Source organism: Onychostoma macrolepis, chromosome 09, assembly GCF_012432095.1.
Source record: "Onychostoma macrolepis isolate SWU-2019 chromosome 09, ASM1243209v1, whole genome shotgun sequence".
Classification (NCBI taxonomy): Eukaryota; Metazoa; Chordata; class Actinopteri; order Cypriniformes; family Cyprinidae; genus Onychostoma; species Onychostoma macrolepis.
Window position 1 is genome coordinate 20,230,662 of NC_081163.1, and position 22,403 is coordinate 20,253,064.

The window sequence follows — 22,403 nt, forward strand, 5'->3', positions numbered from 1 at the left end:
TGATTATTACTCGTGTCGGTGTTGCATTTGTGTTTTCAATGCAAGTGAAACCCAAAGACCCCTTGCTTACAGACAGAGCACACATTGTACTTGAGCAACGTAGTTCATTAGTCTAATGCTTTAATATACCAAAATAATGAATGAGCATGCTATTATTAATACAAACTGTACTCAGTTTTCCTTTCCGATAATTCAGTAATTAAAAACACAAACTAACAAATATATATATATATATATATATATATAATATATATGAATGAAGCTCCCATAAACATATTTGTGAAAATGTACAGTCCCAAGGCATCAAGCCTTTTTTAATTTAATACAGCACATAAATACCATTAAAAAAATATGCTTACGTGAAGTTACATTAAGTGTGTGAATCCTAACAGTTTCTACTCTTCCATCTTCCATCAATCTACAGTAATATTTCCCTTCACTGTATTTATCAACAGTGTGTAAGATGATGTAGGCAGAGTTGTTGTACATCAGTGTGGTGTTGGATATTTGTTCTCCATCTTTCTCCCAGTGCAGTGTGGAGGATTCAGAGAGCAGAGGGACGTCACATTGCAAAGATACATCAGATCCACGCAGAACTTTCGAAAAGTTAAATTGAAACAGAGTGAACAAATATTTAGTTGAGTTTCTATATTACAAAAATTGATAAATGATTTATCAGAATTATTATTTAGCGATAGGGTTAATCAATTACATCAGTCACAAACATAATTGTTATTAAACAATAATATGATATACATTTTGTAGTTATCTGACTAGATTTACATAAATACAATCATGTCACAAGCACATATCCTTGTTAAATGGCTAAGAAAATTCAAAATATCCTGTTTCACTAACTGATCATTTTCTGGACAAATTCAACTCAACAATAAAATAAAGCAAAATTATGAAAATATAGCTATATTGTTTTTATTAGGTTCAGATTGGTAACACTCACCTTGACATTTGTAACAAAACCCACTTCTTAACATTATTATAAAAATAGAGATGATATGCATGGTGTTGTGTTCAGTCTTATTTCTGAGAGGATGATGAAGTATCGCTCTTGTCATGCAGAAAAAGTGGAAATGAAATATAAGTGTTTCAGAAATTTACTCAAAATTAGACCAAACAGCTGGTACAAACAAATGTGGTAGCATATTCAAGCCAGATGGTCTTGAAATACGTTGTGGTAATGATGTGCATAGTTAGCCTTCATAAAATGTTATGTTTTTTTGAATGACTTAAGCAACTACCCCATGACTGTCCTGTTATGCACTGTAAGTGTGCTATTTGTTATGTTGTTGTTGTTTTTTTGTCATTGTTGTTCAATGTAATCTCTTTTATTATTACATTTTGGATATTAAAATAAACAAAATAATACTAGCATTTTATAGACAAGTTGGTTCAGCTGAGCTATTAAAGCATAGGCCTACCATTGAATAAATTGTCACCGCTTGATGACTGCTGCCCTCTTCTGGTAATGTTTTAGTAAACAATTTTTCAAAGAGCACCTCTGGAGCTGCAGCAGTTCAAAAAAGAAGAAAGCATTCTTTACATATTCTATTTCTTTGTGAGTATGCTATTCCTTTGTCTACGCACACACACAGTAACTCGTTCAATGTGACAATAGCCTATTTTTTTTTTTTTACCTTTTTCCGTTTTAACTAGGCTACATTTAGCAAAATAGTAGCGCATAGTGCACGAACGAAAAGCCCATTCTCGCGATACTGTTTCTGATACTGGAGAAATATGGCGACGTCCGTAACACTGCAAGGTTTCATTACAATTTACATGATGTTATTTTAATTAATGAGTTCAGCTGAGGTCCGATTTCTTTCTTCAAACCCGATTTAACGGACAGCAGCTTTGAATGTTTTTATTCAGCACGGTATTTTCATTATCAGGCACAGACAAGAAACTGAGCGACAGAGACCACTGAACGACACACAGCTCGCTGTGAGTTACCATGAAAACACACGCACATTGTATGACCTGACACATGACACGAATGAAATGTTTCATATCTTTATTTATATTTTAAAAACACGCTCTCTCTTTTACGCCTTTAGATATACTTCATTAAAAACGGCACCAAATGCAACCTGTACATTTTCGATCTTTTTATCATCAGTAAACTTCGGCACACTCGGTGTTTTGACTTAGTGTTTGATTCATGGACAATAATATAAATTCGCGGAAATGGCTCATATAGTAAAGTCATAGTAGTATACTATTTTGTTCCCTCCAAAACAATACAGTCACTGGTTTGCCCTGCCTCTTGCCTGTGTTTGTAATGTCCAGTAATAATTAACTCTTATCAGTAGATGTGCAGAAATTTCCTCTGAAGATTCGCTCTGAAGTCACAGTAAAGATGACGGAAAGAATGTTTGAAGAGAAACAGCATTCCTCCCTCTATCAAAAATATCGATTTGATCCACCAGATGAGCTGAAGGCGCTTATTCTCCAGTATCTGGACAAAAAGGTAAGATCTGTCGTGTAGTGTACGTTTTGAGCGCAACCATCTGAACCAACAAACCAACAAAATACGACAGCTCAATCACTGCATGCTTGTTTGATAACAGTGAGACCCTTCCAAAATATGGAGAACATACATTGTAAAACAATTTTAATACATTGTGATAATAATCACATTAAACTTTAATAAGAACATACTAATGTGGTTATAGTTATATTTATAGGCTACTACTAATAAAAATATAGAAATATAAATGAATAGTACAATATAAAATTAATTTCGATTGTATAAGATAACAGTGGGGCTTATTGGCATTTTATTGCCATGCCTTATATATCATGGTAACACTATGGTACTGTTTCTAATAGGCCAGTCATAAGTGCAAATGTTGCAAAAATTTATAACTTAACACCTCCGAAGTCACACAAAAAGAACTGGTGTTACATAACCTATGCCAATAACTTATTTACTGTATGTATTATTTAATATGTGAAAAATTAATAATACGCTATTCTCTCATATAATGTTTAATGGTAAACACATGCTTCACAGAAAGGAAAGCCCCATCAGCTGGCTGTGGATTTGGGCTGTGGAACAGGGCAGAACTCTCGTCCCCTGACGGCATATTTTGAGCAGGTAGTGGGTATTGACGTTAGTGAATCTCAAGTGGAACAGGCGAGAGCAGTGCCAGGGTTCCCTAACCTCAGTTACAGGTCAGTAATGCATGGTTCTACCCTTCCTTAAAAAAAAAAAAAATGCAATAATGTAAAAGATATGGAACAATGTACCATTATACCTCTGTATAAGTTTAAAGACCAAATTAGTTTTTTGAGACACAACATTGTGCAATAAAGTGCTGACAGATTACTGTGGTCTCGTCCCTATCATGTTTATCATTAAATGACAGAGTAGGCACAGCAGAGGAGCTGCCATTCCCAGATGACTCAGTGGACCTGCTGACGGCTGCGTCTGCAGCTCATTGGTTTAATGCCGAACGTTTCATAAAGGAGGCTACACGTGTCCTGAAGCCACGTGGCTGCTTGGCTCTCTTTGGCTATGGAGACAGTATGAAAATGCACTATGAATCCTGTGGTGATCGACTTAATAACATATATGAGGAAGTAAGCCTATTCCATATGTATATTTATATATAAATATATACATATATATATATATATATATATATATCAATGAAACAAGAGTATCTAGAGAGCAGGTTTAGTAAATTGGCACGGTGTAATATGTAAATGCCAAAGCTTCAGCTTACTGAATGCATGTTTATCAACTTGAACTTTTGCAAGCCATTTAACTAAAGGTTAAATATACGCATAATAACTGCTAACTGCACACTTGTATAATTTATCCTGCTAGGTAAAGCAAATACTGCTGCCTTATACAAGCAGTAAGGTAACTGGGGCCAACAGCAAGTTAAATGACTTATTTGAAGCCATACCCTTCCCAGATAAAGAGAGGTAAACCAGAGCACTGCACTTACTGCAATGAATAATTAACCATCTGTGTCAATGAGCCTCTACACAAATCTGCTTGTCACATTTTCTTTCTTTTGTATAGGTACATTTGTGTGTAAATAAAACATTATATTTTGGTTATTCATTATTTAAAAAAATAAAATAAATTCTAAAAGCATTATATTTTACAGGTTTTGTTTTAAATAATGTCATTACTGTCAATGAGTTGCAGTTGTAGATTCTAACAATTTTTTTATATCCTTCTGTCTTTGTAAGGATTGAAATAATTCCAATAAAGCAGCAGCTGAGCATCAAGAATGTAATTGGTTTTGTTCAGACATTCTCCATGTACCAAGCCTATCTGAGAGCCGATCCAAGCGCTGCAACCACGCTGCTGGAGAGAACAACATCACGGTAATTACTTCTTTCTGAGAAACTTCAACACTTCAGGCGCTTTTACTGTCATGCGACATTGATTGTATAACACAAAATTAGACTGCATATTTCTTATTAAAGGAAATTTGCTTTTTGGCCTTTATAGATCATGTTGTTTTTCTTGTCACTTATTCTGTTCCAGTATTCAAGAGGAGATGAAAGTGTCATCAACAGAAGCCAAAGTTGACTTTATAATGGAGTACTTCTGTGTGCTTGCATGTAAACCTGAGTGACACATGACTCAATCACATGACGCATCTCGCCTGTACTAACATCCCAGGTGTTTAGTTATTGTAGTTCCTAATCTTACTTTCTTAATCAATTGTTAGCAAATTTGTGGTCTTACAAACACACAATATTTTGTTTATAATTACACATGAAAGATTCTGAAAATATAAACCACTTAGTATTTGCACTATGCATTATGATGTTGCACAATGTTAATTAGAATTCATTTCCTCTACAACATGCAGGCATTGATGTAATGCTGTTTAAAATAACAATAAAGTCAATGTTTTTTAGTTTTTTTTGCAGTTGTGTAGTTTGTTCACATGAATAGCAAAAAATTCCTTGGATGTCACAGAAATGTTTACTCTACCTGGGTGTTGTAAAAATGTAAATTAATCTTTCTTAACATCCACACTTTACATTCACATAAACCTTTTATTCCATAAGCTTGTTGTTCTTTAGCAGTATCAACATCTACAGATAAGCATTATGCATTTCTATACTTTTTTTTATTTTGTCATGTGCTCTCATAATTTTGTAAGGCATATCCATTTTCATTAACTTTTCTGGTTATATCACTTCTTTCGCAAAAGATCTCATGATTCTAAACTAAACAGAGATGTCTTTCAAAATCACGCCAACATAGAGACCACATTTTTTTCCATGCCCAGATATCACTAAATGTTTTCTTTTAATTTTTTTTTCAATGTTTTATTCAGCATGACATCTGGTTAGCCTGGAAACCTTTGATCCCTTTCCGGTCATTGTTTATTAATTTTGAAAGAATTTTTAGTCCAGAGTGAATGTGAAAAATCTGTGAGGCTCAAGTCCTCATTAGCAAACTGGGCACATTACGGTTGCCTCAAAGGAATGTTTTAAACAGCTTTGTGTTATTTGCATGGTTAATACTGTCTCTCAGTGTGGGAAGAAAGAAGCCAAGCCTGAAACCTAAGATGACTCCTCCCCTTTATATCCTAATTTGATTTCCTCAGGCTAGTATGCTGACTGTTTAAATCCCTGCAGCTTTCTAAATTGTACAGCTGTCAAAAATGGCTGTACGATTGTTTGAGGATAAAGAACATGCAAACTCATACTGGAAGTACCGTATTTCTCCTTCTGAAGAGCTCATCGACAAGGTTCTACAGTTCCACAGGAGTAATGTAAGACTTTTATAACTGTTTGTTGTTTTTTATTCATCAGTCTGCCATCTGTGTCATTTCATTTACAATTGCACATATTGTTTACTGCATTTTCTCAGAAAAATTCATCCAATGACCTGGCAGTAGATGTTGGCTGTGGGTCAGGGCAGGGAACGTTGCTCCTAGCACCACATTTTACTCGTGTGGTCGGGCTAGACATCAGTCCTGCTCAACTGGAGGTGGGGAGGAAACATGTTAAAGTTGCAAACATCTCTTTCAGGTAGGCAAACCTGAATTGGATGTTACTGCATGTGTGACAGCTTTACTTTGTGTAAATCTCCTGTTACTGTTTACCTTTCATAACCCAGACAGTATACAATCATTAACACACAACACTCGTTTAGTAACAGTTTTACTACAAAAGTAAGTGTTTATCTGAAAAGTTGTGCAACTGAGTATTAAGGCATTATGGAACTGGGCCATTATGGCAATCTCTGTCACCCCTGCATATGCACATCATATCAAACTAATCAAGCAGAAAGATTTGTTCTTATAGAGTTCTGTTTTTCCTACATTTCATTCATTAATTTCTGAAACATTTATTCAAAGTGACTTACAAATGATCTGCATGACTGTTGTCATGATTCAACAGCTATAGAATCTGCAAACTTTTTACACAAAGAAAAATGTGCTATCGCTACTCTAAGGTGAAAGTATTTGTTCGAAAGGCTAAAATATGTAATAAAACAATATGCAAGGGGTGGGCGTGTGTATAACTTTAAATGTTTCGTATTTTACTATTTAAATATATACATTTTCCAGAGATTTCTGAGTTCTCCGTGTGTGTATGTTCATTATAATATTTGTTGTATTGCCTATGTTTTTTTCTTTTCTTTTATAAGTAAAGTGTGTCCATACAAAATGTCTCTCATTACGTTATTACAGCAATGAGAGTCATTAATGTGTCAAAAAAACAAAACAAAACAAAACAAAAAAACCTGTGGGGGCATGAAAATAATGTCTTAATGGACCTAAATGTCAAATATTTTTTATTTATTTAGAGGTGAAATACTGTGATTATGCTCTTTATTTTGTTCTCTTCATGAGTTTCATCCATTCATATGCACATGCTTCTGTTTTACTTATTGGAAACATAAAGAGAGAGTCCAGCTGAAGAACTGCCTTTTGAAGATGGCTCTATAGATCTTGTGACGACCATGTCTGCATTCCATTGGTTTGACCGGTCACGTTTTCTTCAGGAGGCTCACAGAGTGCTTAAGCCTCATGGCTGCCTCGCAATTCTCAACTACACCATGGACATGGAGCTGAGCTATGGAGACTGCTCAGAGACTTTAAACCACATCTGTAAAGAGGTGGGAATCATTTCTGACATTTCATTACTTGTCAGCTGTCTAAATATCTTTGTGTGTCATATTAGAATTGGAAAAAAATTGGAAAATGATCAAAAACTATCTACATTTCTGCTCATATATGACCCATAAGTCATGATATTGAATCATTTACTCAACAAACATTACTCACAGCATTTAACAGTACTAGACTGATTCAACTTATAGTTCACCGTTTGTTCTGCAAATAGTTCAAGAAGAAACTTGACATGTTTTTGACATAAAATAAACAAAAATTCTGTTACATGTGCATATTCATCTGTCTCATTACAGTTTTATGCAGCCTTGCAGCCTTTCCGGAGCCCTTACCTAGGTTCCAGCCCCTTTGAACTTTACAAGAAAACATACGACTCTCTCCAGTATCTAGTCAAAGAATGGTAAACAAATACAAACTAGCTGTTAAAATATTAACTTTATAGATAATTAATTAGGTCGAGACAGTTCAAAGTGCAAACAAATAAGTAGCATTTGTTATATACTGCGAATATAGCCACAGTTATTGCCACATAACATGGGCTTGTTATGCCTTGCACACCTTTTATATAATGGATGCTACATTATAAAATAAGAAGGATTTAGATTTGAACATTTAAATGTAATTTTAATCATTAAGTGTCCCTGGCATAACAGACTGTTGCTATCAAAGTTAAAAAAAAAAAAAAATGCTGTTACTTTATTGTTGTTTATAACACGTCTGGAATGTTGCATTGACCAATCAGAAGCCGGACTGCAACTGTGTTTTGTCTCTAGGCAGGACATTTTTTGGGTGAGGAAGCCCGTCTCCGTCTCTGGGTACATCGGCATGGTGAAGTCTTTCTCCACTTTCCAGACACTCTTAAAAAAAGATCCAGAAGAGGCCAGACGACTTTCACAGGACACTGAACGAAGGTATTAGACTTAGAGTTCTCTTACTGTATGTAATGACTGTGTAATATACTCCTGTGTGCATCACATCATCTCTCTTTCTCTTTTTCTCACACTTTTCCTGTCAAGACTGTTGCATGCAATGGGTGTGACATCCTCGGAGACAGAAGTTATCATGGGAGTTAAATACTTCTATTTTCTAGCCTACAAGCCTGGAAATGACTGATACTTTTCATCACGTTTCATAACCATCAAATATAAAGTAATAAAATATGTCTTACACATTCAGTACACATGAGATCTTAATTATTTTCAAAATTAAAAAAAAAAAAAAGTTAAAAAGTAGTCATTCAAGTAATTTTAGTTAACCTAAATGAAAATAAATTTAAATCCAAATAATTACAGAAGATGTGTATTCAGGTCATTGTCTCTGTGTATAAATTGCAGCCTATATTAAATGTTTGCCTGAATAAATGAACAGATGCAGACAAATACTGTCCTTTCACTGTCCCATGTACAAAGAAACGATAGAGCGTCCACCAGGGCGCAGTGTTGACTCGATCATGCAGCAGTACCTGAGAGAGAAGCAGGTCTAGCCAACATCCACGCAGCTGCATGTGATGACACCACCCAGCAATTCCACGGTACAGTGATTTAACACAGGCTCAATACACAGCTTCAAAACACAAACAGAAACAACGGAAACTGAGAGTGACATTTCTGTATACACTTCAAAATGTTTACCGCAATTCTCTGAAACAATCCAGTGCTTGCTTGAACCACTGGTATTGAGCTGTGAGGTTTTAAATCATCCTTATTTTTTATTATTTATTTTTTATCTATAAATGTCTTTGATAATAATTATCATAGTTCTCTTTTGGGTAGGCCTACAAGCCAGACCATATATTCTAATAGAATGTGTTAGTGGTTTGGCATTGTGTGTCTTGGAGCTAGCTGATTATGCACAAATAGCCAAAGGGTGAATGGAAAGAATGGATGACAGGATCTGTGTGTGTCCCTTACCTAGAAAAGTGATGCACAGACAGCCTATCAAATGACAGCACATGATACAGCGAATGTAAGATAATATAGTGCCAATGCTCATATGTGAAGCAGTTGATAGGTTACACTACACAAACAGCTGACTTACTCATTCTTATTAATGCATACATCAAGTATTAAATGTGTGGTAAATCAGTCTGTACTATAAATTCCAGGGGGTCTCCCTCGGTAGAAATCGCATTTCCCCCTCGGGGGGCCCTTAGAATCGTCCTAAAATTAAGATATTTTTGATGAAATCTGAGAGCTTCTGCCATTTTGGATAGTACCACGACACATGCGCACGCTTTCCCTAGAACGTAATCAACGTAATCAGCATTGTTTATGTTCAGGAGAAAGCATGTGCATGCTGAACGTAAACAGTGTTGATTATGTTCTGGGGAAAGCTTAAGCATGTGTTGTGGTACTCTCCAAAATGTCTGAAGACGTTAGCTCGGGGAGAGTTAGAATTGTTGAACAGGTTATGTTATTTTTGTTTTCTTTGAACACAAAAAGTATTATTGTAGCTTTGCAAAATTGAAGTTGAGCCACTGATGTCACATGAACTGTTTTACCGATACCTTACTATGTTTCTGGGTCTGGGAACATTTCAGTTGTGCTGCTATCTATGCAGGGTCAGAGAGCTCTCAGATTTCATCAAAAATAACTTAATTTGTGTTCTGAAGATGAACGAAGGTCTTATGGGTTTGGAACAGGTTTGATTCACATCATTCAGTGGTCAGATATTTCCTAATAGTCGCTGTCACCCATGACAACACTACATATTGTCACGGGTTGGGAGGAACGAAGACTCAAATGCTGGCAAATGGGAATTTCCTTTGTTTATAACTTATAAAATAAAACAAAACACAAATGAAACCACCCCGAAGGGGAAAAAACCAGAATAAACACAACCACTGAAAACAAGACATAGACAAGGCACAGGGCAGACATAAGGCACAGGCATACCTGGCACGCAAGTGAGACGAACGAGAGCAGAACAGAAAACACAGGGAGCTTAAAAAGGGACAGCAATCAGGAACACAGCTGGGGCAAATTAAACAGTAATGAGGTGAGTGGAGTATGGGGAATTGAATCCGGGAGACAGTGACCTCTGGTGGTGAGACGGAGCATCGTGGACCCGGATTCATGACAGGACCCCCCCTCTAAGGAATGGCTCCCAGACATTTCCAAGCACCCAACCAGGGGGATGGCCAGGCGGGAACGGAGCAGGGAAGGGAGGGATGGGGAGCAGGGAAGGGAGGGATGGGGGCCAGGTCCATGTGCTGGTGGGGGACCTGGGGACTGAGGCAGCGCCGGCGGGATGGGGACCCAGGGCAGAACCAGCGGCCACCACAGCAGTGTGTGCGGAGCTGCCACCCTGAAACAGGCAATGGCTGGCTCCGCTGCTTGAGCCTTGTGAGCGGACACCGCCGCCTCGAGAGGAACGTGAGCCTTGTGAGCGGACACCGCCGCCTTGAGAGGAACGTTGTGTGCGGACACCGCCGCCTCGGGAACCCTGTGTGCGGACACCGCCGCCTCGGGAACCCTGTGTGCGGACACCGCCGCCTCGGGAACCCTGTGTGCGGACACCGCCGCCTGGGATCCTGTGAGGACCGCGAGCGGACACCGCCGCTGAACCTTGTGTGCGGACACCGCCGCTGGAACCTTGTGTGTGCGGACACCGCCGCTGGAACCTTGTGTGCGGACACCGCCGCTGAACCTTGTGTGCGGACACCGCCGCTGAACCTTGTGTGCGGACACCGCCGCTGAACCTTGTGTGCGGACACCGCCGCTGAACCTTGTGTGCGGACACCGCCGCTGAACCTTGTGTGCGGACACCGCCGCTGAACCTTGTGTGCGGACACCGCCGCTGAACTTGTGTGCGGACACCGCCGCTGAACCCTGTGCGGACACCGCCGCCGCTGAACCCTGTGTGCGGACACCGCCGCTGAACCCTGTGTGCGGACACCGCCGCTGAACCCTGTGTGCGGACACCGCCGCCGGACGATCGTGCGGACACCGCCGCCGACGATCGTGGTGCGGACACCGCCGCTGGACGATCGTGTGCGGACACCGCCGCTGACGATCGTGAGCGGACACCGCCGCTGGGATCCTGTGAGGATCGTGAGCGGACACCGCCGCCGACGATCGTGAATGGCTACCGCCGCTGGAACCTTGTGAGCAGGCACCGCCGCTGAGCTTTGTGAGCGGACACCGCCGCCGAGACGATCGTGAGCGGACACCGCCGCTTTGGGAGCTTTGTGAGCGGACACCGCCGCTTCAAGACGATCGTGAGCAGACACCGCCGCCGAGACGATCGTGAGCGGACACCGCCGCTTTGGGAGCTTTGTGAGCGGACACCGCCGCTTCAAGACGATCGTGAGCGGACACCGCCGCTTCGAGACGATCGTGAGCGGACACCGCCGCTTTGGGAGCTTTGTGAGCAGACACCGCCGCCGAGACGATCTTGAGCGGACACCGCCGCTGGGATCCTGTGAGGATCGTGAGCGGACACCGCCGCTTTGGGAGCTTTGTGAGCGGACACCGCCGCCGAGACGATCGTGAGCGGACACCGCCGCTGACGATCGTGAGCGGACACCGCCGCCGGGACGATCGTGAGAGGGCACCGCCGCCGACGATCGTGAGCGGACACCGCCGCTTTGGGAGCTTTGTGAGCGGACACCGCCGCTTCGACGATCGTGAGAGGCACCGCCGACGATCGTGAATGGCTACCGCCGCCTGGAACCCTGTGTGCGGACACCGCTGCTTTGGGATCGTGAACGGCTACCGCCGCTGGGAGCTTTGTGAGCGGACACCGCCGCCGAGACGATCGTGAGCGGACACCGCCGCCGGGACGATCGTGAGCGGGAACCACCGCCTCCCTCACCGACATCAGCGGAGGATCCTCCACGCTGCCTCAGCCCGGGCGCCCAAAGAAAGACCCCGAGATTCTGGAAGTGGCTGGCACGATCCGAGGAGGTTCTGGAGCAACAGCCCAGACTGGGAGGGGCACCCTCCGCAGCTCCACCTCCTTCAAGTAGATGACGTGGTCGACCATCTCCCAATAGGACCACGATCTAGCTCCCCAGCTCCTCCCGGTTGACAGGCTCATCCAGGCCCGCTAAAACAGCTGGATGAGGGTACTCCTCTAATCCCCAGCTCCTGGCCTACCTCGAAGAGGTCTCGGCGTACCGCCCGAAGGCGATTGTTTTGTGGGCAGGGATGCGGCCCACTGGCTGGGGCTTGGTTCCTCTGTCGACCAGGAGCTGGGAACAAGAAAATTCCCATTGCCGCTGAGTCCTCAAGTGTCTCGTTCGTACTGTCACGGGTTGGGAGGCGAAGACTCAAATGCTGGCAAATGGGAATTTCCTTTGTTTATAACTTATAAAATAAAACAAAACACAATGAAACCACCCGAAGGGGAAAAAACCAGAATAAACACAACCACTGAAAACAAGACATAGACAAGGCACAGGGCAGACATAAGGCACAGGCATACCTGGCACGCAAGTGAGACGAACGAGAGCAGAACAGAAAACACAGGGAGCTTAAAAAGGGACAGCAATCAGGAACACAGCTGGGGCAAATTAAACAGTAATGAGGTGAGTGGAGTATGGGGAATTGAATCCGGGAGACAGTGACCTCTGGTGGTGAGACGGAGCATCGTGGACCCGGATTCATGACACATATATTATATCAGTTTGCTTATACGGGTAATGGTCCAATGCAGCTAGAGAACTCTGCTCAAAAATGCTAGACCTCCTCAGCTTTGCAATGTGTCTGTATAATCTGTGTGAAATCTGAATGAAATATAGTAAACAATATGATGATAGGTAAACAATGATGAACTAAATCCAGCAGAAACTGGCTTGAGGAACAAAAGTGTATTAATTACTGTAAATTGTTGCAGTGTTCGTCTTTTGGCTATGATTGGCTGATTGCTTTGTACATTGGGACCTATTTTTTCTGTTGCTAAAAGGATGATTTAGAAAACGTTAAAATGTGAAAAACAAATTTTTGAGAAACAAAGTTTATCAAATATATGAGTTGCATATTTCTAATTTTAACCATAGATACCATAGACATTCACTGTATATTACTGTAAACACTTCTTTTCTTTCTTGTTTTTTTTTCTAAAGGCCCGAGTCAATTATTTTTCTAGTATGTCACAAATGCTGTCCATACTGCTTTGCTTATATTGAACCTTGAATATTAGGCTACAATAAAATTCTCTGCCTTTGTAGGAGGTAATTTTTCCCCGGTAACAGTGAGGTAAAAATTATTTGATCCCTGCTGATTTTGTATGTTTACCCATTGACAAATAAATGATCAGTCTATAATTTTAAAGGTGCCATAGAATGGAAATCTTACCTTGGCATAGTTAACAGTTAAAATAATAACAGTTCTGTACATGGAAATTACATGCTGTGAGTCTCAAACTCCATTGTTTCCTCCTTCTTATGTAAATCTTGTGAATGCAAAAGACAACTGAAAAATAGGCGAATCAGAACATAACACCGACTGTGACTTTACAGTCGGGATCACTAATATGTACGCCCCCAACATTTGCATATACCCGCCCATGTTCCAGGCCAGCCGAACCTACACGGCTGAATCATCAGAAGTTCTGCAGGTATTGTGAAGAAACAAGCGAGGACAACAGCGAAAATGGCAGATAATGGAAATGTATGTTATGTTCCAGGCTGTGCAGGGGATGTGAAGTGCAGGGATGGGTTGGTGTCTGTATTCAGAAAGTCAAGTAAATAACGCGTTCTAATAAAATAACGCGAGCCACTAAAGGGACATGGTTAGCTGCTAGCGGTAGCCTGTTACATTACAGTACATAAGATTTCACCTACCACATAAACAGAGTAAGGAGAGATGACTGAGGATGATGGCGAATGATTTACAGATTCTGAGCACCACTGACAAGCATCTGATCTTGTAAAATGTGTGGTAAGTACTGCCACTGTAGCTTACACAGAGCACGTGCGATAGCAAATCTCGAAAGAGAAAGTAAAAAGCGATTGTGCATTCGACGTATTAATAGCAGCTCCTTGATGCCCGCATTTTATATACAGTATAATTACCCAACGATATAACTGTGGGAGAAAGTATTGAAATATATATACATATTTTATTTTCCTTCCTGCTGTGTGAGCTACTGAAATGAGCCGCACTGTGAAACAGCCAATCAGAGCAGAGCTCAACATTATTATTCATGACCCTTCCAAATCATGACCCTTCCAAGGTAATAACAGACCATTTAATTCTTGGGACAAATCCTAGGTTTGTAAATGGACATGTAAAACGTTTTATGTAGATATTAGACACCAATTTAAAATATTGTATCAATGCATTCTATGGCACATTTAATGTTAGTTTTATTTTAACAGTGAGAGACAGAATAACAACAAAACAATCCAGAAAAATGCAATTGATTTGCATTTTAATGAGTCAAATAAGTATTTGATCCCCTATCAATCAGTAAGATTTATGGCTGCCAAATGTCTTTCATACAGGTAAGGAGCTGAGATTAGGAGTACTCTCTTAAAGGGAGTGCTCCTAATCTCAGTTTGTTACCTGTATAAAAGACTCCTGTCCACAGAACCAATCAATCAATCACATTACAAACTCTCCACCATGGCCAAGACCAAAGAGCTGTTCAAGGATGTCAGGGACAAGATTGTAGACCAGGGTTCCTCAAATCTTTCCCTGGAGGGCCAATCTGCTGTAGAGTTTAACTCCAACCCTGATCAAACTCACCTACCTGTGATTTTCTAATGATCTTGAAGACAATGATTAGCATACTCAGGTGTGTTTGATTAGGGTTAGAGCTAAACTCTGCAGGAAAGTGGATCTCATGGCCAGATTTGAGGATCCCTGTTGTAGACCTAGACAAGGCTGGAATGGGCTACAAGACCATCGCCAAGTAGCTTGGTGAGAAGGTGACAACAGTTGGTGCGATTATTCGCAAATGGAAGAAACACAAAATAATTGTCAATCTCCCTCAGTCTGGGGCTCAGTGCAAGATCTCACCTCGTGGAGTTTCAATGATCATGAGAACGGTGAGCAATCAGCCCAGAACTACACGAGAGGATCTTGTCAATTATCTCAAGGCAAGCTGGGACCATAGTCACCAAAAAAACAATTGGTAACACACTACGCCATGAAGGACTGAAATCCTGCAGCACCAGCAAGATCCCCCTGCTCAAGAAAACACATGTACAGGCCCGTCTCAAGTTTGCCAATGAACATCTGAATGAATCAGAGGAGAACTGGGTGAAAGTGTGGTCAGATGAGACCAAAATCGAGCTCTTTGCCATCAACTCAACTCGCCGTGTTTGGAGGAGGAATGCTGTCTATGACCCCAAGAACACCATCCCCACCATCAAACATGGAGGTGGAAACATTATGCTTTGGGGATGTTTTTCTGCTAAGGGACCAGGACAACTGCACCGCATCAAAGGGACGATGGACGGGGCGATGTACCGTTAGGGCCAGGACATTGAAGCCAGCCAGGGCATTGAAAATGGGTCGTGGATGGGTATTCCAGCATGACAATGACCCAAAACACACAGCCAAGGCAACAAAGGAGTGGCTCAAGAAGAAGCACATTAAAGGTCCTGGAGTGGTCTAGCCAGTCTTCAGACCTTAATCCCATAGAAAATCTGTGGAGGGAGCTGAAGGTTCAAGTTGCCAAACGTCAGCCTGGAGTGGGATAAAATCCCTCCTGAGATGTGTGCAAACCTGGTGGCCAACTACAAGAAAAGTCTGACCTCTGTGATTGCCAGCAAGGGTTTTACCACCAAGTACTAAGTCATGTTTTGCGAAGGGGTCAAATACTTATTTCACTATTTCACTATTTTTTTGTAATGTGTTTTTCTGGATTTTTTTTTTTTTTTTTTTTTTTGTTATTCTGTCTCTCACTGTTAAAATAAACCTACCATTAAAATTATAGACTGATAATTTATTTGTCAGTGGGCAAATGTACAAAATCAGCAGGGGATCAAATATTTTTTTTTTCCCCACTGTACAAAGGAAAACACAATTGTCAAACTGTAGAGTATTATAATTTTCAATATAGCATGATCAGCAGATAGCAGAATTCTCTTGAAATAAACAGTTTTGCGAAATTAGACACTTCTGACATATTTTGTTACTCGCCTCCACCCCCTTCTATCTGACATTGAAGTGTCCGAATACACAGTGACCCATCACACGCCACATTTTAATCCATTGTGAAATATTTTCATCCTGACTGAGCCGATGGGCCTGAGCTGTTGAATCATCTGCCCCTTCACACACACAGGATCTGAGACCTGGGCTCACCTCTCCTGTAGCTCTTGCATACTAAAAATGAGCCCTATTTTCTCATGTCGGTGTGAAAAGAGGATAAGTACACTTTTTGCGACACTAAAATTGTTATGAACAGTACTAAACATATGCAACAATATGGTAAACATGTTTTTAAAAGGACAAACAGATATTCATTATCACAAAGCACTCGCAGCATTTTGTTAGATAGGAAATGCTTTCATTAAACAAAGGCGATATTTGTGTGGCTCGGTTTGATTTATTGAACATGGCTTTTTAATAAAATAGGCAGTGGGATTGCGATTTCAAATAAAGCTTATCTGCACAGTATTCCCTATATATGCCATACACTTTTTAATAAATAAAGCGAGTGCAGCTATTCTGTTCATAAAGCTCATGAGGTTTTCACTGATGAATAAACTATAGCTAGTTTGCACTGAAATAAGTTTGGGTTATTTTTTTTCAGTGCGAGTGCAATTCTACAGCATGGATATATTACTAGAAAATTATATATTTTAGACAAAATGTGTTGTGTGTTACACAATGTATTACTTTAAGGTACATTCATCTCTTCATGTTTTCAAATGACAGGATATTGTTTTCTAATAAAAAAGTTACAGTTAACCTAAAAATGTCATTTCTACCATTTATTCACCCTTCTTTCATTCCAAACCTTGTATGACTTTCTTTCAATATAAAGGGATATTGAAGACTGTTTTGGTCACTCTATTCCATGGAATTTACAACAAAAGAAAAATCTATTTGAGTCCATTTGCAAGAGCTCTGCCTCATCAGTCCCTGGCCACAATTACATCTGTTACCACAAAGACAGAAAATCATCTGATTGGCTGAAAGTTTTAAAAGAATGACGAAACATGCATAATTGATTAGATAAAAGGATTAATCATAAAAAGTGACTCAAGATTGCATATCAACAGATGGAACCTAGAAAATCAGATTTTCAAACCCACATCTATAATTCACAGTTTAACCTATAGGTGCGTATTCAAATAAATATATATTTCCAATATCTACATAAGCCATGACCTATAGTTCAAACATTGAAACACATAGTATCCGCAGATATGATAAAAATCAGTCAGATTATGGCTGTTGGATATAATTTTCCCAAATATTTAAAGTAATTTTAATGTGATGATAAATGTTATCGATAGAGTTATTATTTCTCACCTATCATAGTAAAATCTTTAAAGCATAAAATTAGCAGATTAAAAAAAAATCATTGTTGATGTGCTTGCAGAAACTAGCATTTTCAACAGTCCTGCTGCTGGGGATATTATTTCAACATATCAGATTAAACAAGAATTTTTTGTCATGAGGGGCAATAGTCCTCATGGGTAGCAGGGCCTCGTGTTCATATATCCTGGCAGGGTGTGAAATGAAACACACTATTGAGTTTTTCATTGCTGTTCCACATTAGAGGTAGTTGTGACCTCAGGCTCTGGTTTCTACTGACCTGCTATGTACAATTTATTTTGTTTGTAATATACCTCTCACGAACAATTCATCATGGGAAAAAAAAAAAAAAAAACACACCACAACACTTGGTACAGACTGCCTCCATTCAAAAGGGAGAGCATGACAGAAAACAAAGAGGAAGTATGTAAGATCCTGACCCCTTCAACATAAATGAGGCTGATCAAATGACTTGAATGAATGGAAATTTAAATAAGTGATCAGATGTGCCATCATCAGTTTGCACCAACTACCAGCTAATGTAGACATTATGTTTCGTTCACGAAGTAAGAGGTCTCAACCACCATGAACACGCAGAGACGGACAGTAGTGAAATATTTTTACTCTGCTTTTTAAAAAAAAAAAAAATTCAAATGTCTGTACTTTATCAGTGTTTTTCTACTTCATAACATTCCAAAGCAAAATATTGTACTTTTTACTGCACTGTTTCATATTAAATATCATTTAATAATTACACTAGAAATCTATTACTTTCTTACTTTTACTCAAGTAAAATTTCACGAGTTTGTGTGCCCATATCTTAGCATTAGTGGCAAACGGATTTGGCTTGATGTCCGCAATGGAGGGCTCAGAGAGACTATTCTACTCGAGCTCCGATAGCCCCGCCTATAGAAAGAAGGCTAAATGAATTAAATATGCATAAAGGAGGAGATAGGGAGGTGGCGGGATGCCGAAGGAACTAAAAACGGAAGTAAGTTTTTAATACTCGGAAGACTAGATGGGTGTACTCCTCCCAAAATTACGTTCACACTTACATATAATAAACTGAGTAAAGGTTATGTGTATTTAGCTGTCCGGGGAGAGGGGTCCGAGCTCTGCATTTAGCCCGGACCCAGAGTATTCCCCCCAAAGATGCAAAAGCACGGGCAGCAGCCAGAGAGGCGTGTTGATACCCCCCAAAATCAGCAGAGCTTAATGTTGGTGGGGTGTTGGACGTCGCTTGGAGTAACAGCACTGCCGTGGCCTTAGAGAAGAGAGTTTAGCTACTGCGGAAGTGAGCACTGCTGCGGCAGTGGGAAATAGAGATGAGTGGGAAGAAGGGATAGAGGGTCCTGCGGGAGGGAGCACTTCTGTGGAATCTGAAAAGAGAATATGGCTTCTATTGAGATGGGCACTGCTACGGCATCTGAAAGAGAATGTGGCTTCTGCGGAAGCGGGCACTGCTGCGGCAGTGGGAAATAGAGATGAGTGAGCAGTAGAGATACAGGCTCCAGCGGGAGCAGGCACTGCTGCGGCAGTGGGAAATAGAGATGAGTGGGAAGGGATAGAGGATCCTGCGGGAGTGAGCGCTTAAGTGGAATCTGAAAAGAGAATATGGCTTCTATTGAGATGGGCACTGCAACGGCATCTGAAAGAGAATGTGGCTTCTGCGGAAGCGGGCACTGCTACGGCATCTGAAAAGAGAAGGAGGCTCCTGTGGGAGCAGTCACTGCTGCGGCAGTGGAGGAATATAGAAAAGGCTCCCGCGGGAGCAGTCACTGCTACGGCATCTGAAAAGAGAAGGAGGCTTCTGAGGAATCGAGTACTGCTGCAGCAGTGGAGGAAAATCCGATAAGTCTCCTGCAGGAGCGGGGTGTTGCTGGGATGGTTGAAGTGGAGATGAGCCGCTATGGGTGGATTTGGTGGTGTTACAAAGGATGGCTATGGTGGGTCTGAGGTTCAGTGAACAGGGATGGACTGGTGTTGAAGGGGTCTGCTGATGAGGGTTCGGTGAGCTTCTTTGATATGGATGGGTCTTCACCGCTAGCAGAGGCAGCCTTACGTTAGCGTCTATGGAAGCTGGAGGTCACTGAAAAGGAAAAGGGGTTATTAGTGGTGGCAGGAAAAGACTGAGACCTAGCGGAGGCAGCCACGCGCTTGCGTCTGGAAACAGAAGTTAGGGGCCCGGCAGCATACTGCGCTGCGGCCGGAAGCGAGTGAGGCTTTACTGCGGTAAGAACTGGGCGCGGCCCAGGCTCGTTGAAGGCCTGCTTCTGCGACCCGACGCTCGCGGAGAGCCGGGTTTGTGCGGGACAATGGTGCTGTCAAGCGAGACGAGTTCGGGGCTTTGCTCGATCTATTGGCCGCTGGAGTGGATTTAGGAGTGAGGTTGGCTGATTTGCAGGGTGACGAATAGATCGTCCAAATCCGTTTGTTTATCCTCTGCGAGAACATAGCGAATTAATCAGCGTTTGCCTCTGGATTAAATACTTAACACTTTCCGATCGGAGGAATTTGTTGGCGCAGCCGAATGATACGAGAATGCCGGGGAAGATGGAAGTTAGGCAGTGCAGGCGAGGTTAAGCCTTGGTGTCGGGAAAATCTTGTGGCTGGTCGAGCAGAGCGGCGGCCGCGATGGAGCCTGGGGCTCGGTGGCGCTGACTGGCGGAGGAGGAGTGATCCTGGGGCTGGCGGATTTGCTGCAGAGGATCCGAAAAGTTCGAGTATGGGTCACGTTGTTTGGATGAGGGAAAAAAAAACTGAGTCTGTGACATAATGGCAAAGAAACGAACCGAACGCTGAAAGACTAGAACTGATGGAAGTAAGACTGCTTTGATTATTTATAGGGGCTCTCTCTCGAGCTGATTGGATAGATGGTGTGATTGCTGATGATGAATTAGCTGAGTTAATTATCTGCGCGTGCTCCTCCCGAAATTTGTTAATAAAACATCACTTAATAACTTCACTAATTCAAAGATTTACTTGAGTACAAGAAAGTACTACATTTTTAATGTTCTTACATATTAAAGGTAAAACAAACAACTTTTGTTAATGAAATGTAGGGGCAGTAAAAAGTATGGCATTATGTTTTGGAATGTAGAATCTATTTTTATTTACTATTAACATATCCAGATGCATTAATCTTAATGCATTCATCATTGTAGCCAAAAGAAAAAATGTTATCTTAGTCATAGCCGAGATACTGCCTACTTAAAAAAATGAAACGTGGTTTACTAAAATTAATGCGTTAGGCCAAACTAAACACCAATCTGAAGAAAAGAGTTGGTCTAAAGTTCATAAAAATCACAGATGAACCACAACAATCTGACACATTTTAAACAAACAAAAGCAGGATGTCTATTCGGGGATTTTGAGAGTAGGCTAGGTCAAGCCGTAAATGCATTGTCTACAATTATTGTGGCCCTAATTGGCATCTGAATAGCATTCATTTGTAGCCCTAATTGTTTGCCTATGGATCCCTTTGTAAGTTTGTTGTTGTTATTTTTTGATAAAAGTAAACCTAATGACTAATAGCAGACGAGACAGAGGGTCTTGCTGTAAGATAATTGGAAAGTAAAGGCACATTTATGCAGAAATATCACACCCTGTGCTACACAAAACACATCATTGTGCACTAGTCACAAACCCATCCTCCAGCACTTAAGCTTTCTGCTTGCTGTTTTGCATGTGAACTTTTGAACTTCATTTTTATTTTGTAATTGTGCTAGATTTTCTGTTTGCTTGTGAGTTCATGAACTTTTGTGTGGAAGGAAACAGGTTCAGATATGATGTAGCTTTTGTTAAGAGTTACTTGCCTTTGTCCATTGGCCTAATTTGTCTGTCTAGTGGAGTTCAGTCAGTACTGCTCATTTTGCCAGTGTGTAATAATTTGATGCAGTTTGCTTAGGAATGCATGTATTTAATTGCTTGTTAGATCACATTAACCTGGACTTGAACTTTGCAGACATAATTCATAACAGTTTGTGATTAAACACGCTCAAAAATAGCAAATTGTTCATTGTGCCTAAAAAACTTTATTCTGTTGTTGATACAATGGATGTTATGGTTTGCCTTTTGTTATAGATGTTTCATTTGAACGATATTTTGAGTTGTGTGAGAAAAGCATTTAAACTGGCATCTACTGTTACAGATATCCAGATGTAAACATAATTTATAAAATTGTCATAGTATTTATTTATTTTTTTATTTTTTTAAATATAGTTTCTGTTTTTCAGTGAATGGACAGGCCAGTGTTTTCAATACTTTCCTTTGTCTTCCACACAAACTGTGACCTTTTTATGCTGTTCTATGTTTGTGTAACATGTTTTCAAGCTGTATTTCAACTCCATGTCTGTTTTTTACGGCAAAACAAGTCAATTACCTGCTATTGATGTCCCATAAGATTGTTCAGCTTAATTAACATTGTTAATATTGCCGTCTTGCTTGTTACTAGAGTTGACATGAGATGACGAGAAAGTTTGTTGTTTGTGCTGTCTGTGCTGAGAGAGAATGTTGGCACTATCCTGTCAGCAGAACGTGATTGATGCTTTCAGACATGAACATCCTCTAGGGACGTCAGAGGCCTCACGCAGGTCTCTGTCAGAGACCATGTGCAAGCAGGAAAGACTCTTACAGTTTATTCTTATTTTTTCTTTTCACTTAAAGAAGATTTCTTGTGACAATCTTAGGTTGTTTTCGATAAGTTTGCCCTAGATTTTTCTCTTCAGAATTCTTTCATCTCCTGTGGCAAGTACTGTGGGAACAGCTAGGTTTCCTCACTGCCGGAGTCAGCAATTTTACCATCACATGTGCAGCTGAGAGCCCT

At 40.7% G+C, this 22,403-nt stretch overlaps 2 protein-coding genes across 6 annotated transcripts; both read left to right on the forward strand.

The window, feature by feature from the left end:
• Window positions 1-1,485: 1,485 nt before the first annotated feature.
• Window positions 1,486-4,904, forward strand: zgc:162396 (uncharacterized protein LOC555292 homolog). Of its 5 annotated transcripts, none has more exons than XM_058788018.1 (8): window positions 1,486-1,573; window positions 1,908-1,959; window positions 2,328-2,485; window positions 3,032-3,192; window positions 3,387-3,600; window positions 3,851-3,951; window positions 4,225-4,362; window positions 4,526-4,904. In XM_058788018.1, the coding sequence occupies exons 3-8, from the start codon at window positions 2,375-2,377 to the stop codon at window positions 4,614-4,616; spliced, it is 816 nt and encodes a 271-aa protein (XP_058644001.1). In that variant the 5' UTR covers window positions 1,486-1,573; window positions 1,908-1,959; window positions 2,328-2,374; the 3' UTR covers window positions 4,617-4,904. The 5 variants fall into 5 exon arrangements, with proteins under 5 accessions (XP_058644001.1, XP_058644003.1, XP_058644002.1 ...); XM_058788019.1 differs by having other exon boundaries at window positions 1,558-1,573; window positions 2,325-2,485; XM_058788020.1 differs by lacking the exon at window positions 1,908-1,959 and having other exon boundaries at window positions 1,488-1,573.
• Window positions 4,905-5,475: 571 nt separating this feature from the next.
• zgc:162780 (uncharacterized protein LOC555377 homolog) lies at window positions 5,476-8,311 on the forward strand. The gene is made up of 6 exons (XM_058788014.1): window positions 5,476-5,771; window positions 5,870-6,030; window positions 6,910-7,123; window positions 7,433-7,536; window positions 7,910-8,047; window positions 8,153-8,311. Exons 1-6 carry the CDS (start codon window positions 5,661-5,663, stop codon window positions 8,247-8,249), a joined length of 825 nt encoding a protein of 274 aa, XP_058643997.1. The 5' UTR covers window positions 5,476-5,660; the 3' UTR covers window positions 8,250-8,311.
• The last annotated feature ends 14,092 nt before the right edge of the window (window positions 8,312-22,403 follow it).